Source organism: Euleptes europaea, chromosome 11, assembly GCF_029931775.1.
Source record: "Euleptes europaea isolate rEulEur1 chromosome 11, rEulEur1.hap1, whole genome shotgun sequence".
NCBI lineage: Eukaryota > Metazoa > Chordata > Lepidosauria > Squamata > Sphaerodactylidae > Euleptes > Euleptes europaea.
Genome location: NC_079322.1, coordinates 43,225,579 through 43,243,756, shown reverse-complemented (window position 1 = coordinate 43,243,756; position 18,178 = coordinate 43,225,579). Strand labels below are relative to the sequence as shown.

Here is an 18,178-nt window from a genome sequence, read left to right as displayed (position 1 = left end):
TCCTCCCTCCCTCCCCCGTATTGACCCGCGTATAAGCCGAGGCCGGCTTTTTCAGCCCATTTTTGGGGCTGAAAAACTCGGCTTATACGCGAGTATATACGGTAGTTAACAGTCAATGTTCCCCTGATTTGCTCTGTCTTATTCCATTTTATTTTATTGAAAAAAACTGCTTGTGCCCTTTTTCAGCCCTGTATTTTAAACCTGATGTGTTCTTAAAAGCTTGTATGTTTTAAATCTATTAAAACCCCTGAACATTTTTATGATTTTCCAGTTGTCCACCAACAGCTAAATTGGGTGGTGCTTTTCAAGGGGTTTAATGTTCACAAAATGTGTGATCCCCCCAATTCCTCAGCACTAGTTAAAACTTGAGCTGAAAGTTGAAATTTGTCATATTTACACAGTTGCAGTCTAGCTTTTAAGTTAAAATAACTATATTGCACATAATCATAGAAACATCATATTTATTGGAAATTGTGGTATATTTCTCCCTACTGCTTAATTCCCCTATTGTGAACAAAGACAATGTCAGCAATAACCACCCTTGTTCCTATTACTTTACTTTAGAATTAAAATTCCTTATTTGCTCATTTTTGAATTTATCTAATTTAAATATCTCAGAGTGTTTCTTGCACATATCCCTATAATTCTTACATCTTTTTCTGCATCCACTAGTCTATTATGCAGTTTGTTACTAGAAAATTTACTTAACATTCACCCTATTTATTTCCACTGAATAGTAACTGTATATTACTGACCACATTCACATTACAAGCACTATCCCATAGGGGCATGTGATGTGCATGCTGATCACATTCTATATAGCAATTGCATAGGTAATAGTAGTGCTGTCTGGTAGAAGAATCTCAGTTTTCCAGCAGCAAAAACATGTACTTTGTATTCCTGGAAAATGCAAAATCTCTCCACAAGCAGCACTACCATAAACAAATGCATCTGGATTCCATGCATCAAATGAGTAACAACTACATATTGTATTGCATTAGAAACTGAACATGCAGAAAGGACCTTACACATATACACTACAGTTACCTACAAGTTACTAAAGTAATTGTTTTTCCCCCATGAAGTTAGCTTAAATGTGAATTCCCATTACAACTTTCATAATCTGTAGGAACAGTTTTTAAGGCATCTGAATGCTTGCATGGTGTCAACTGAAGCTGGATCTCGTTTGGATTAAGTGAGGTAATATACTAGCAATATTTTCAATTTTAGAATTTTGTGATGATGCTGTTGTTTGCAAGTCATATGAAAAGGTCCTTTAACTACTCTGCAAAAATCTAAGAAATAACTAGGTGAGGTTTGATTTTATTGGATTCATTTTCCGAAAAGCACTCTAATGTACCATTACTTCTGCACCAAAATTTGTACAGACTGACATGTTGGAATTCATCATATACAGAAGAACACTAGTATACAATGGCATGTATCCTATGAGATCCGCTAGTTGAGTGAATCTTCTGAAGCAGGACTTACCCACCTCTCCTTCCCACTGCATCCTTCATGTTGTGTTTGTTGGGGTGAGCAGACCCTCATGAACAACATGGGGTTCTCCAATGGATGGGGGAAATAGCAGGAATTGCCCTCCCCATTCAACAATATATGTTGTTTTAAAAAGACAGCAGAATACATCCATTTTTTAATTGTCACAACTTACTAGAACTCTGAACTGATTTTCAGTTTCTATGGCTTTTATTTCTCAATAAAACTCATCCCTCCCTAATTGTCCTATACTTTTGGTCATTTAAAATGAATTTTCAAGTAATGGGGTAAGGGAAAACAATTAAAAAATCATTCCCTTCTGTGTAAAACAATCCATTTTAGTATTTGTTAACTGTGGTAATTAAGTTCAAAAAGTACTTTAGTTCAGACGACAGAACATCCAATAATTTTTAAGCATGCATGTGAAAAGGACTGTGAAAAATTCACTGCTAGCAACAAGAGGAAATAAAATAAAATAAATGTAGTTTATTGCTAAACAATATTTTAATGAGTTGTGCCATTGTGCAAAACTCTAATAATTAAAAGAGAAAATAAGTTGGGTAAATAGAACACAGTTCTTACTTAATCTCTCTCTCACATACACACACACACCCCATAGTTGTGAACTGTAAATTGCTGAGATGCTGCTGAAGACCAACAGCACAGTTTGCACACTACAATGGAGTGGTAAGAACTGTAGTGTATATGCGTAGGGTCCTTTCTGCAAAATGAGGCACACAAAATGCATTACTGTTCTTTTTCACATATCATTTTATATGCACATCAGAGTAACCAAAAACATGCAGCACAGCATAGATTCTCTTTAATTACCCATCACATAAATTAAAGAGATTGAATATATTCAACGGGATTCCCATTGCATCTAACTTACTGCGCGGCAATCTTAATGAATTTTTTCACTAGTTGCACACGTTTGCAGAGCTGGCTGCAGAGGAGTATTTCTGTGGCGACCCAGAGTTGAACTTCATTGCATCTTTGAAGCAAAAGGCTAAGATTCACAGTGTTTTCCTCACTGCCCTGTCTGCTGAAGGTGAAGTATATCAGCTCTTGCTGAAAGACAAACAGTAATTGGGATTGTAATAAAATGCATTATCAGTATTCAATGAATCTGAAACATAACTGTTGATACTTGGTTATCTGACTCATTTTAAAGATTCAAGAATGAACCTTAAACAGTTCAAACAGTATCTAGAATCACACATATTTTTTTGAGATACTCAGCAACTATTCAGCTATGACAAATGCAAAAGCAATTGTGTCTGACTGGACTTCCATTAATTGTGATTGTGTTTCAGTCTGATAATTATTTAATTTGCTTTAGAGAGCAAAATGAAATCTGATTTTTTTTTCTTCCTCAGAATCACAAAGGAATGGGTAGGATCTAATGAATTCTCTTGGGGAAAGGCCATGGCTCAGTAGTAGAATATTGGCTTTGTATGCAGAAAGTCCTAGGACCTTCAGTCCCTGGCATCTTCAGTAAGACAGAAGGTGATATGAAAGACCTCATCCTGGAGAGTCAGTGCCATTGAGACCTTGATAGGTCAATGGCCTGATTCAGTATAAGGCATCTTCATGTTTTCATGTGTGTGCCATCTTTCACTCTCTAAATTTCTTCAGGTCATAACAAGAATTCTCTCACATCTATTTATTTACTTCATTTATACCCCACCTTTCTCACTGATGGGGTCCCAAAGCATCTGACATCGTTCTCTTCTCCATTTTATTCTCAACAACCTTGTGAGATAGGTTAGACAGAGCATGTGCCTGGTGGGAACTTATACTCTTGCTGTAGCCTACTAGTGGATTGGTTGCACTTAATCTATGGGATTGTGGAGAAAGTGGTTGCATGAGCACCAAACATTCAGTTTTAAATCAGCCAAGCAAAACAAAGAGGGTTGATTATTGTAAGCCTTACACCATTACTTCTTACCTCATGAACCAAGTTGAAAAGACTCCAGTCAAAGGATGTTAATTCCAAAGCGAGGTCCCAAGTGTTAATTCCCAGAATTCTCACTGATCTTTGCTGAGTTTCATCATTTTCAGCAAAAGGGTTCTAAAATAATACATCGATAGCAAGAGTTCCTGAGCAAGCATACATTAAATGAAATCCCAACCATAAAAAGTCATCTTTATTCAGTACTCTTAACAGTGAATTCCTAAGCAGAGCTGTATCGGTCTAAGCTCATTGACTTAACTGACTTACAAGAGTGTGGCTCTGCTTAGGAATATACCATTACTTACCATAAACTGTTTGCCCAGAAAGAATTAGGTCCCCAAGATTGATATAGCTTTCAATACTAAGATCAACGTTCCCTTACTGTATCAGACCACCTCATATCTTTAAGAATTAATTCTTAAGAATTAATATAGCCAAGTAAATAGATACATATACCGGTAGCTAAGTAACCTATAGCCAAGTAAATAGATACCATGTTAAATCCAAATTCTCAGACAAATCTGGCCTATGGTCTCAATTTATGTAACAGGTCTTCAACCTCAGGAAAAGTTATTTGCTAATATCTACATAAACAAATCCACTAGATTTATAGCACCTGTGTTCAACATGCCTCTATCCAGAATAACATTTACAGATTTTATAAAACTGTCACTTCTATGATTTAAAAAACATATTTGACAACAAGAAGAAAAATTATGAACCCAAATACATTAAGTGCCTTAACATATTCAAACAGAGCTTAAACATTACCTTTGTTAATTGAGAAATGCTGTCTATTTTCTTGATTTTGACAAAGATTTTAAAAACTCTTTGGAAAACTGAGGGTAATTTGGTATATAAGTGAACTTTTCAAATGCAAAGTAATCTTAAACCCCAATCCAATGCACCAGAAGTAAATACCACTGATTTCAACTGAATTTACTCCAAGGTAAGTGTGCACAGGACTGAAGCGTTATTGACATACCCAATCATTTAAGGGCCAGAAATGCTACTACATTTGCATATTGATATAGCCATTTTTTCCACAATACAATATAAGAAAACCTCATCCTCCAAGATGTTTTAGAGAAATCTTAGGAATGTGGCACACACATCCTTACCAGAGTATCTGTTAGATCTTTTCGGAAAACAAACATCCGAGCAGAAGACTCGAGGGCCTTGGAGATTGCCATGTCATTTGGTTGCAATTCATGCTTTTCTTTAACAGAAGCGAAAGGAGAGGAAATATAAATACTATATTTTGACTTTTAAACCTATTAAAAGCAAATCCATTTTATTTATTTATACCCTGCCTTTCTCCCCAGTGGGGACCCAAAGTGGCTTCCATCATTCTCCTCTCCATCTTATTCTAACAATAACCCCATGAGGTAGGTTAGGCTGAGAGAGTATGACTGACCCAAGGTCACCCAGTGAGCTTCCATGGCACGAATGGGAATTCGAACCTGGGGCCTTCCAGTTATTAGTCCAACACTCTTAACCACTACACTCTTTATCAACAATTAACTGTATGAAAGAGTTCTAAATTGGCAGACCTAACCAGAATTTCTCTAGAGATTTAGCTGTCAAGCCCTATCTTGCCCACCTGTACCACCCTCTCTCCCTAGTGCTAGCTGTTGTGGTACAAATGCAGGCTGGCAATGCAACCTACTACTACAGCATCACATGTGAAGCAAGAAAGTCAGAGACTGAGGTCTAGATGCGTTCTACTGGGTTTTATAACCCTATTAACCACTGACACGAGTTTTGCCAACTCAAACTATTTTAGGTGGACAAAGATGTTCCCAAAGTCCATCCCACCTACAAATGCTCCTCTATGCAGTACTCCTGCAACACGTAAAGGCTTGCTCCTAGAGCTGTGTAAAGGCTTGCTCCTAGAACTGTGAATGACCGAGTCAAAGACTCATCTTGCAATAGCACAGGGGATGGGGCCCTGACCTAGCACCGAAGAAATGGCTATTCTCAGCAAGGTACACAGGATTTAGTTCCAAGTATATCAGGTATACTTCCTGTACGCATCTCATCAAAAAGTATGACACAGATCTTGTTCTATTTCTGTTCATTTCTAAGAGTGTGTGCAGAAAAGGGGCCCAAGTGTGTGCTGTATAGTTATGTAGATGTTCATTACCAGAAGTAGAAATTCATACCCTCATTTTGAAATTGGTAAACACACCAAAATAGTAACATTCTAGATTGATTGTTCACTCTCTTCATTTTCATGACAACATGAAGTGTCTACATATGCTAGGCACTTATTTATTTTCTTCTTCAGAGATGTAGTGTCAAATCCTTTCTCTGCAGCCTTTTGATAGATTCCTTTGTGTTTACGTCTCATTTTCCTTTGTTTTCCTCTTATAACCTTATGAATATGTGAACAGTTCTCCAGACACTCAAGATCTTCTGTTATAAAATGTTAAATAAGTCAAATTGATCAAGAACAGTGGCCTGCAAACTGTATTTTTATTTGAAACTGTGAAGAGATCCATCTGACTTCTTAAGATCAAGAGATGGAAAAGAACTATAGATAGCATTATTTGTTCGGACTTCAAATGCAAAGGAGGATCCAGAGTCTCTCTTTTTTTTAAGGTACTTCAGAGCCATTTCAGGCTACTTTAAATTATGAACAGGGAGATGTATCTGTAGTGGCAACCTTAAAACATGTTTCTGTACAGGACAAGTCCTTTGCAATCCAGACCCGATGTGGAATTGTATTATCCAACAGTACCAAAGAATTAGCAGTTGTCATGGAAACTCCACTCCGCTAAGCAGCTCTTATTGTGCTATGGTCATCCAGCTGCAGGCCCATAGGGAAACAGCCCTATCCTTACATTAGAAAATGTCAACCTTCTCTTTAGAGATAAGATACAGGGGGGAAAAACCCTGGGAACACTGATAGCTGAAAATAATTTACCCCCGGAGAATGAAACAGTCACCAAAGCCAGATCTTCCTGTGAATGCTGGAGCTTTTCTGCCACAATTTTCACAATCTCCTGAGCCGAAGTAGATACTTTAGTTTTTACACTGACATAAGAATGTTCTGTTATATACACACGGCAAAAAACTGCAGAGAAAAAAGAGCGAATAATTCCATTAACAGGCAGGGATACATTTTGCTAAAAGTGAAAAGATCTTGACAGATTTAAAGATGGCAACGTTTTGCTTGACATCTTGTTTGACACTTATTCTTTGCCAACAGAAACCACACCTACTGACCTACCAGCACATTTTCTTCTTTCTAGAAATATACAGGCTTGAAATAAAAACACAGCACTGACAGATGGTACTTTAGGGTTGTCAGCTGGTGCTTTAGAGTTGTCAGCCTCCAGGTGGTGGCTGGAGATCTCCTAGGGTTACAGCTGATCTCCAGGTGATAGAGATCAGTTCACCTGGAGAAAATGGCCACTTTGGAAGGTGGATTCTATGCAATTATACCCCATTGAAGACCTTCCCCTCTCCAAACCCTCCCCTCCTCAGGCTCTACCCCCAAAATCTCCATGCATTTTCCAACCTGGAGTTAGCAACCCTATGCTTCTAGAGTATAGAATAAAGCAATTGTGGTTGATATACTAATAGTAGCTTTTCAGGGCTACCTATGCAGCACCTAACCTCTGAATAATGTGTGATAGTGTCGTTGGTTGCATTAGGACTGGGGAAGGCTATGGTTCAATCATCATTCACAATTGAGCTGATCTGGTCATCCTGGACCTATCGGCCTCCCAGACTCACATTGTTGTTGAGAGGATAACATGGAGAAAAAAAACACGTATCCTGCTGTGAGCAAATAGGTGGAATGTTGAGATATAAAAAGAAGTATTGTCCGGCTGAAATTTTCAGCAGTTCCCATGTTCTCTCAAGAGGACATCATAACTGAAGCAGCAACAATGGAGCAGCATACAACAATCAGCCAAAAGATCCTTTATAGTCAATGGTTGAATCCTACCAGAGAAGAAGAGCTTGTTGCATCACCAGAAGGCTCCTTGAGCTGGAGAAACATCCCAGTGACACCCAAATGGACTGATAGGATCTAAGTCAGGGGTCCCCAACATGGTCCTGTGGGTGCTACGGGGTCTGTCGACACCTTTTCTGGTGCTCACCAAGTGTTTTTAGAAAGTTGGCGGGGCCAGGTGGGGCTGTTGCCAAGCAAGGCTTCTGAGTGACTATATGATATTTGATTGGCTCTGTAGATTTTTTAAAAATGTTGATTCAGGAGCAGCTGCCACCACAGCACAAGGATCTTCACCATGTGACTGGAGGTAAGCTGCAGCAGCGATTATATGGCAAATTCTGCCTCCTGTGGCAGCCATTTTGTGGCTGTGCCCATCACACTGTATCAGAATTGCAAAGGTGCCCACAGGCTCAAAGAGGTTAGGGACCCCTGATCTAAGATGGATGAAACCAATGATCACCTTTATTCATGATTACATAATATGATACTATGTGTTGAAGTTCTAGCCTAAATACAATAAACCAAATTCAAATATCTGGTCAGGGAACAAATTGCTGTCTTTCATCCTAACCTACTTCACATGATCGTTTCAAGGATAAAATAAAAATCCCATATATATTGCCTTGAGCTACTTGGAAGGACAGTATATAAATGTGATAAATCAAATATTACCAGGTTTGTGCTTGGGAAAAGTAAATCAACAATGGTGGTATTTAATACCTCTGCAGATCTGAAACACTTTACCCTTCTTGGATCCCTGATAGCATACAAATAAGGACTTGGACCTTCTAAACTGCTTTGTACGGTCAATGTAATAAAGAAGAGCCCTTTTTACATCAAGGGTATGTAGTGTCCTCTCTGCCTGAGAGGAAGGATTGGGGAAAAACACTGGTAAAACTAAATCTTGAGCTAGGTGAAAGGAAGAGATCACCTTGGGTTTAAATCTAAAACTAGGGTGGAGGACCACCTTTTCATTATAAACCCTGAGAAAGGGGCTATCAATACGAAGGGCTGCCAGCTCCCCCATCCTCTTAGTTGATGTCACAGCCACCAGGAAAGCTATCTTAGCTGACAAAAAAGACAGATGCACCTGAGCTAAAAGCTCGAAGGGTGTTAGCATCAGTTTTGCTAGGACCAGGGAGAGTGACCATTGGGGCGTTAGCATAGGATTAGGAGGAAATAAATTATTAAGACCCTTCAGAAAGCGTTTTGCAAGGGGATGGGAGAAAACTGTATAACCCTCCACCTTATCGTGGAAGGCTGAAATAGCTGCCAAATGTACCCTTATGGATGAGACTGCCAGTCCCCTCTTGGTTAATTCCAACAAATAATCCAAGATCTTAGGAACAGGACAGGCAAAGGGAGAAAATCCCTCTTGATTCGCCCAGGTTAGAAATCTATCCCATTTTCTGTCATACGAGTAACGAGTAGAGGGTCTTCTAGCTTGCAAAAGGACTTCCTGAACTGACTGTGAACAACCCACTAATGAGAGGGAAGAATTCTCCATGCCATGAGGTGTAGTCTCTGTACATCGTGGTGGGCCAGTTCCCCCCAGCGAAGTAGGTTCGGGTGGTCTGGTAGTGGTTTGTAATTCCCCCCTGCTAGTTGTGTAAGGAGGGTGAACCATATCTGTCTCGGCCATCGGGGTGCTATGAGAATGCAGTCGGTGTTGTCTGCAGCTATTTTCCCCAGAACCCGTGCTAGCAGGGGGAATGGGGGGAAGGCGTAAAAAAGGCGGTTCGACCAAATGAGCTGGAAAGCATCTCCCAGGGACGAAGGGTCGCTCCCCGCCAGAGAGCAGAATTCTACTGCTTTCTTATTGCCCCTGGTCGCAAACAGGTCTACCTGAGGAGTGCCCCATTCTTGGAAAATGGGGAGGATAAACTGATCCTGTAGTTCCCATTCGTGGTTTGTGGTAAAAACCCTGCTCAGGGAGTCTGCCCAGGTATTGTGGATCCCCGCTATATGCATGGCACGCAGGTCTATGTTGTGTCTCCCAGCTATTGCCCAGATCTTCTGGGCTTCCCTGGAGAGAGGAATGGAACCTGTGCCCCCTTGTTTGTTGATATAAAACACTGTGCAGGAGTTGTCCGACTGCAGAAGTGTTCTCGAGTTCTGGAGGATATCTGAGAATGAGGTAAGAACGTAACGCACGGCTCTCAGCTCTAGAAAATTAATGTGCATCGACGACTCACTAGGAGACCATCTACCCTGGATATAGTGACTCCCGCAATGACCACCCCAACCCTCCATAGAGGCGTCTGTGGTGACTGTAAAACTTGGAGTCCAAAACCCCAGAGGGATCCCTTTTAGAAGATTAGGCTCGGAGAGCCACCATTGTAGCGATCGCAGAATAGGCCTGGGGATAGACAATCTATACCACTTGGAGTGGCGAGAGAAGTCGTAGGACCTGATGAACCAATTCTGCAGTTCCCTCATTTTAAGCCTGGCTAGAGGGGTTACTGCAGTGGTCGATGCCATTAGGCCTAATAATCTCTGTATAGAGACTACCGATTGGTGTCTATATCTCATAAAATGATGAACTAGCCCCTTAATGGAGGACACTCTCTCATTGGGGAGGAATGCCCGACCTGCTGTGGAATCTAACACTGCACCAATAAACTGAGCTCTGGGGGAAGGGCTTAGTTTAGACTTTTTCAAGTTGACCATCAGTCCCAATTTTGAACAGGTAGAGAGAACTAGCTGCAAATTGACGGAGAGTGACTCAGGGCTAGAAGCCGTGAGCAGCCAATCGTCAAGGTAAGGGTAAATTGTGCATCCCTGATCTCTGAGGAAGGACATAACTACCGCCATGCACTTCGTAAAAACTCTGGGGGCCGTGGCAAGGCCGAAAGGGAGGACAGAATATTGAAAAAATTCAGACCCATAGAGAAACATTAAGAAGTGTCGATGTTCAGGATGGATGGAAATATGGAAGTAAGCGTCCTTCAGGTCCAATACTGCGAACCATGTATGAGGTGAAATAAGTTCCATCACAGAGGATAGGGAAACCATTCTGAACTTGGAAACTCGTAAATATTTATTCAAAAACCTGAGATCAATAATGGGTCTAGAGCCCCCATCCTTTTTATTAACCATAAAAATACGAGAAAAGAATCCCAAACATGGGAGGTTAACCTTTTCAACGGCACCCTTTAGGAGAAGTTCACCTAGCTGGGGTGCAAATTCTGGGAGTGGGTTATCTGCCGCAGAACTGGCAGGGAAACAAGTAGGAATGGATTTAAACTCCAGGTGGTAGCCCTGGGAAATAACCTTGAGAACCCAGGCATCAGAACAGATAGCCTGCCAGGCTTCAGAGAACTTAGCCAACCTATTCAGGAACGGTAGCCCCTCCTCTGAGGGTTGCGGAAATAGTCAGAACTTTTGTGAGGATTGTCTCTGATCCTTGTTTTGGGGGTTAGGGTTAGAGCGTTGCTTGAAAGCGTGTTTCGGTCTGGGTTGCTGATGTTGGAACTTATCCTGTTGAGGATACGGGTGGAATCTTTGAAATCTCTGGTATCTGTTGAAGGAAGGGCCGAAGGATTGCTGACGGTATTGAGGTTTGTCCCTTTGTTGTTGGTGAAAAGGAGGAGCCACCCCTAGAGAACGGGCGGTCTGGCGATCCTTCTTGAGATTCGTGAGGAAATCTGTGGTTGACGAAGCAAATAGGGTATCGCCTTCAAAGGGGAGATCCTCGATGTGCGATCTCGTGTCTAACGGGAGGGCAGTAGAGCGAAGCCAGGAGTGGCGACGTAAAGTGATTGCTGAAGCCATCGTCCTAGCTGCACTATCTGCTTCGTGTTTGCCTGCGTTGATCTGCTGTCTCGATAAGCGAGTGGCCTCTGCTTGGATAAGACGCATGGCATTCTTAGAATCCTCCGGAAGCAGGTCAATATGGGGGGCAGCCTTTTCCCACAAGAAAAGCTGGTACCCCCCCATGATGGTTTGGTAGTTGGATATACGGAAACTCAGAGCAGAGGAGATGTATGTCCGTCTGCCCAGCTGATCCAGTCGTTTACTCTCCTTGTCGGCAGGAGTTGAATGTGGTCCCTGGCGTTGTCGGGATTGCATCTCCGTGGTCACTATGGAGGAGGGAGGAGGGTGAACTGTGAGGAATTCAGCCGACTCAGACTTTATCCTATACAGGTTCTCCACCTTCTTGGAAGAAGCTGGTAGGGATGCAGGTTTCTTCCAGAGAGATGTAGCTATATGGGGAAGGCAGCAATGCCCGGTGTATCGGGGTAGAGACGACTAAGGATCTTGTCCTTGGGCCTATTGTCCGTTGTGGAAATATTAATGTCCAATGCTTCAGCCATCCTTATCATTTGCTCTGTCCGGAGCTTGAGGTCTTCAGATGGTGAAATAGCATCTGTGTCCCCCACCAGTTCATCTGGTGAAGGTTCTGATACATCTGCAGAGCTTTCATCTTTTGATCCCATTTCCTCTAGTTAGGACTCCGGTCTAGGAGTGCGTTGAGTCAGAGGGGTAAATGGGGAGGGCAGCTGAGGTGTGTGAAGGACCACCGGTTCGCCCCTGATGGAGAGCTGTCTAAAGCGGCAGAATTCAATCCAGTCCTTGACCAACTCGGGGGATATTGTGGGCCCAGAAGTGGAGGGGGCTGGTTGGAAAATCTGTTGTGGTACCGAGGGGGTCGGTACCATGGAAGCCGGGTCTAGCGGGTCCGGATCCGCAATCAAAAGAGGGTCTTCAAGAGGATCTAGGTCTGCCTCAGAGTAGGAGTGGAACGGAGAGTCCAAGTGAGGCGAGGGTGTCCTCGGTACCGAGGGCGGTACCGAGGGCTGTGCCGATGGAGGTACCGAGGGCGGTACCGAGATGGAGACGTCCGGTACCAGAGGTCTTGGTGTCTGTACGGGTCTCTTATGCACTGAATGGCTGGAACTAGATTGCTTCTCAAGATGTTTCGTCTTGCGCTTGTGTTTTTTATGGCCCTGGGGCGGATCCGAGGAGATCGGATCCGAGGGTCTCGGCGTCGAACTGGTACCAGGGATCGGTACCGATCTGGTCGACTGCGCATCTTCCGGTGTCCTGGAACCCGTCGAAGGGGAGGGGGCCGAGAGGGCTTTTTTCCACAACTCGGCACTCAGCCGGTGCGCGCGAGCATTGCGAGACCGGGTAGAGAAACCTTGGCATATGGAGCATTTAGACACGTTGTGCCCTTCTCCTAAGCAAGTTAGACAGAGTTCATGTTGATCTGAGTGCGGTATCTTAGCCGGGCACTTCTTACAGATCTTAAAGGGGGCCTTACAGGCCATCACGTACTTCAGCATGAGGTTTACTTGTTATCGTCCTTTAGTTACTGGTTATTTTATTTTTAAGTTTCTTTCTTTCTTCTTTCTTTCTTTCTTTTTTTTTTTTAGGAGAAGAGAAGAAGAAGGGCCGGAGGACGCGGCCCGAAGGACTTACGAACTCGTTGAGGTAAGGCAAGGAGCTCCAATCCAAGCGGCGGCAAAAAAGGAACTGAGGAGGGAAGGGAATGCCCTGCCCAGGAGCATGCGGGCTGCACGGCGCGAAGGCCAGCCCCGCCTGTGAGGGAGGGGCATCCCCGGGTTGAGGACTAAGGCTATTGAATTTTTTCCGGTGGCAGGCCTGCGCGCAGGCGCAGTCCCACATGTGGGGCTGCACCGAAGACAGAAGATGAACATTGCATAACAAAATCTGTGGCAATGATAGAGTTTGACATTGCACAACTGACTCCAACAGTGAATACAAATATGACATTAGTACTTGCTCCATTATGTTTGTAGTGCATCATATATAAAGCATTAAGGATTGTGAGCCGAATGCCACACTCTGGGGACAGAAAAAGGTAAACAGACCCAGCTGGGGGGGGGATCCAAATTTGAGACCCCAAAACCACCTACACTGAATATGATCAAGGGCATCTGCAGAAATAAATTGGAGGGGGAGACAAGGTCATTCTAGGCCTCTTTCTCTCTAGTTCAAGTGTGTATGTATCAGGGTACATCAAAAAAACCCAAGTACATTTAGGATTGGGGGGAACTGCCCCCCAGAACATGATGCACTGCATCTGCGAAAGTAAAATGGATGAACACAGTAGTATATAAGATGCATTTGCCAACGCGTAACACATTTTATAGACTATGTTTTATAAACACAGCTGTGGAAGAAACGGCCACAAAAAAAAACCTACCCTAAATCCAACAGCAATAATTAACAGCAGTAGGAAGTAGACAAAGCAGCTGTATATTTTCCTTGTTTGTAATTCAGTATATGCTTTTGATAAAATTGTGTGATACATAAGTTACTCATATTCTGCATTTGTACTACTCCTGCGACATTTCTGCTTATGTTTACTAATTTTTACATTTTGTTAAGTGCTGGCTTTTATAGTGCTGGCTGTCAACGAAATTAAAAACTGTTTATTATTGTTGTATGCCACCATAAGAGCTTTAAGGCTAAATGGCATAAAAGATTTTACATCAATAAAAATGCATTTAGATTTTACTATTCAAATTTCATAACATTAGGAATCTTAAACTGCTTTGTTAAGAAATAAAGCAATTGTGACTGATTTCAAAACAACTTTACAGCCCAGCAATTTTTATTAGAATTATATATAACTTATTTTTGCATGCTTGCTTACACAGTGTATTATACTGGAAAAGTGACAAGCGGAATAATTTTTGTCAGTATTAGTTCCAGGTTAAGACCATTTTTATTTCTATCTTTACCACAGTACGTATCAGCTGTACATGTTGATGTTACTGGGGGGCATGCAAAACAAACGCTGTTATGGAAAATTCCAAATCATATTAGTCTGTGTCAGCAAAATAAAACAGGAGTCCAGTAGCAACTTAAAGACTAACAAAATCCATTCTGACAGAAGTTTTCTTGAGTCAGAGCTTGCTTTATCAGATGTATGAAGTATCACACTTGATTCCTGTTTTGTTTGTTGTGGGGGGAAACTAAGCAGGGAAGGGAACTAAATATGAAATTTACAAGAATATTATAGTTTAGAAGTAACACAGTGTTAGAAGTTTGAAACAGCATTGGAATAGCATGTCAATTCTCATGAATTACAAATCCACAGAAGTCCCACATAATTTTTTAAAAACTTCCCTACATAAATGCATATTTATATATTTTGTACTTCTACATGTTTTAAGGTAGGAAAAAACCCCAATAAATTACTTCTTTTGGAATTAGTTCCCTGTTAGGGGATTTTAAAAGTTCTGTCTACTGTACTATGAATACAGATAAGATGAAATAAATCTAGATAGAGCCACATAGGCCAGACACCGTAGGTGATCTCCGATACAGTGTTTTTTAAATTTGATATCGTTTATCTCAGTACTACTAAGAATAACACACAATTCATAAGAATTCCTTACCATGATGTGGCAAACTGCTTTTGAAACAGTGGTGAGTTTCACAAGCGGTTTATGATTTACCATGGCTGCTAGTTGACTAGCATTAGCAAGTCAACTAACGTAAAAACAAAAGCTAGCACAACAAGCCTTTGCATAAAACCAAACAAGTCTTTGGATCCTAGCCAAAATTTATTCTTAATTTGGCATATGCCACCCTGCAGACTAGCAGTGACAACTAAAGATGTCAGTAAGAACAGCATCACTTCCACTCTAATATCTGTTGGAAGATTATATAATAATTTTATAGTCTAATAGTGAAGTCAGCCAAATCTCTGGAAAGTTAAATCCAGTGACTAGAGCTGTGAATCAGGAAGACAGATCTTTCTACAAATACACACACACTTTTTCTTTTCTCTTTTGGGGTTTTGAAAAACCCCAATATGATAAAAGGAGCAACTGTAGCTTTAAACAACTTATTCCCTCAGTGGCTACTGCTAGGCAACCACAGAATTCCAAGCTTGTTTCTGTCAGTAAAAAATAGGGGGAGGGGGCAGGGCCCTTTCCAGGACTGTTTTGGCCTTTGAGGGAGGACTCAATGGGGCCAGGCCTGGCTAGCATTGTCAGCTTGAGGTTGGGAAATTCTTGGAGATTTTGTGGTGGAGTCTGAGGAGGGCAGGATTTGGGGATGGGAGAGACCTCAGAAAGATATTATGCCATAGCGTCCATCCTCCAAAGCAGCCATTTTCTGCAGGGGACAGATCTCTGTCATCTGGTGTTCAGCTGCAATTCCGGGAGATCTCCATGTGGTACTTGGAGTTTGGCAACCCTAGGCCTGGCAGCAACCTCTGGGTAACTTGATACCACCTGACTTGATGACTCAACTAGTCCTGGCTGCTTCCTACTGTTCAACAGCAGCCACCATAATAAAGTCAGTGTGGTATAGCGGTTAGAGCTTCAGAGTAGGATCTGGGAGACCCAGGTTCAAATTCCCATTTTGCTGTGGATGCTCACTGGGTGATTTTCGACCAGTCATATACTTTATAGAAAACAGCTGAACTGATCTAAATATTTAACACATTCCCCAACTATATATTATAAAATTCCATTAGCCATCATTTGAAGAAATGAGCTGTGACTCCCGAAAGCTGCCAGAAATTTTGGTAGTCTTTAAGGTGCTACTGAATTCTTGCTCTTTTCTGTTAGCCATCTTGTAAGCTCCATCTTTACTATCTCATTTTTATTCCACATTTCCTCTAAGGACCTCAAGGTAGCGTGCATAGTTTTTCTTCTTGCCCAACTGACCTAATGTCATCCTGAGAGCTTCATAGTTGTGTGAGAATTTGAACTGAAGAATCCCTGATCAAACTCCAATATTCCAATCACTATACCACACTGGATCTCGATATTATACTATCTACTAGTGATATGAAAAAAATTAAACCAAACCAGCTAAGCCATTAAAATTTTCTGACTGGAAAATACAGCAGAAATGTGAAATGTATTTTCACTGTGTAAGAGTGTTCTCAACTTATACCTCCCTTGTCTTTCATCGTAACTTTTAAGTTTGTCATGGAAAAGCAAAAGGTTATTAATGCTGATATGTATGCAGGAATATGGAACCATTCTCCCTTCTTTCATTTGCTCTCTTTCAATCACACTTACCTTCTTCAGTTTCATTCACAGTTCCTCTGTTCTGGAGCCAGTTCTCCTTGACACTGAATTGATGGAAAATGGCTTTATGCTTTGAGCAATGAAAAAGAGAAACATTGACTAATGAATGCAAAGCAGTAACTGTGAAGCTTAAAATAAATCTGGCCCAAAATTGAGGAGTGGCTGAAAAAAAAGAAAGAAAGAGGAAACCCACCCATTCTGTGGCGGCTAAACAAACTGAGAGTTGTCTTATTAAACAAGAAGAGAACTGCAGATTGAAAAAACACTGAGAACAGCAGCAAATTGGATCTGTGAGAAATTTCAGTACGTTCTTATTTTCTGCTTCCTGTACTTCTTGCAGCAGTATTTCAAAGCTTATTATACTCTTAAATGGCAATCCGGTGAACTTGTCGATGACAGCAACACTGTCCCATCTAATTTTTAGGGTAATATTTCTCATTATTTCTCTCCATTAGTTAAACAGGAGTGCTCTCTCCCTGCCTCTGTGTGGGCGTGTGCTTCCATCACTTCACAACGCTTTCCCTATTCTGATAAACTACCTGACATTTACAATCAGTATCTTTGCTCAGATTTGCTTGCCCAAGTCAGCTCAGATTCAAAGCTGTCTCTTTCTAGACAGGCAAGGACATGAAGATTGGCTCATTTTGGATTCTGGCATCTCAGAGTTTACTGGTTAAATGCTAATAATGCCACAATCGCTTTAGCTTAGCTCAAACAGCCAAAAACAGAGCAATAGTGGCAGAAGCAAATGCTTTTAGTAATGCTATAGATCTAGTTCATTGTATGTTTTGGATCACTTGACTTTACCGATTAGAAGAAACCAAGGAAGTGAAAAATGAGAGTACACAACACTAACCAAGATAAAATTCAAATATTATACTTGTCTGCATTACCTTTCTGTGAGGTGAATATTCATCTACGGTGCTGAAACAAAAAGACAATACATTACTCTGTCAAAAACACAATTGGAAACTGATATTATTTCTGGTCTTTGGCAAAGCAGATGCAGAAAGGAGAGGGTGTTGATGACTTTATCCAAACAATCTGCTATCTGATCCTATATATGTTCATTTATAAACATGTCACAATGAAATTAACATGACTTACTCTGAAATGTGCACAGCATTGCAGCCTTTTATGTCAGAACTGAGGTCTAATACGATATCAAACCTACGTCACCTATAAGTAACTAGGGCAATGCACATTGTCAACTGACTTCTAGCACTAAGTGTGGCCTGCATGACAGCAACTAATTTTAGTTTTTTAAAAGTTTTTCATTTTTCCCACATGACAGAAAAATATAAACCTTAAAATACTGCCAATACTGTCAATAGAAACTATTGAGCATGCCCTCCTGAACTGCAATTTTTATACATTACCCCGTTCTGAGTTTATTGAGCCCCTCTTATCGAGAATGGGACCTGACAGGGCAGGAGAAAGGATTGAGATGCTCCTACAAGGGGATAATCCCTCAGTCACTCTTCAGGTTGCGAAATTTTGCATGGCAGCAATGAAAATTCGACGCCATAGAACAGCCTCTCAGCGCAATTGACAGATGTGTCTCGGTTGTAATTTTCTTTTTAATTGTTATAAGACTCAGACTGTAATTCTTTGCTTGTAAGGATTTATTAGTCCATGTTTCCTGTTTTATCTTGTTTTATCTGGCTAAGGGACATAAATAAACTATCTATCTACTGCCAATCTAAAAAAAACACTAGCTTCCCACTAGAGTTGCCA

The 18,178-nt window shown here is 41.3% G+C and overlaps 1 protein-coding gene across 1 annotated transcript in view; it reads right to left on the bottom strand.

Moving 5' to 3' along the window:
- Positions 1-18,178, bottom strand: part of RAPGEF5 (Rap guanine nucleotide exchange factor 5) — a 141,698-nt gene that overhangs the window by 15,707 nt on the left and 107,813 nt on the right. Inside the window, exons 15-20 of the mRNA XM_056857527.1 lie at positions 17,335-17,365; positions 16,433-16,511; positions 6,384-6,533; positions 4,576-4,673; positions 3,449-3,571; positions 2,390-2,568 (exon numbers count right to left, since the gene is read on the bottom strand). Coding sequence (XP_056713505.1) covers positions 2,390-2,568; positions 3,449-3,571; positions 4,576-4,673; positions 6,384-6,533; positions 16,433-16,511; positions 17,335-17,365 — 660 coding nt within the window. The remainder of the gene's footprint in view (positions 1-2,389; positions 2,569-3,448; positions 3,572-4,575; positions 4,674-6,383; positions 6,534-16,432; positions 16,512-17,334; positions 17,366-18,178) is intronic.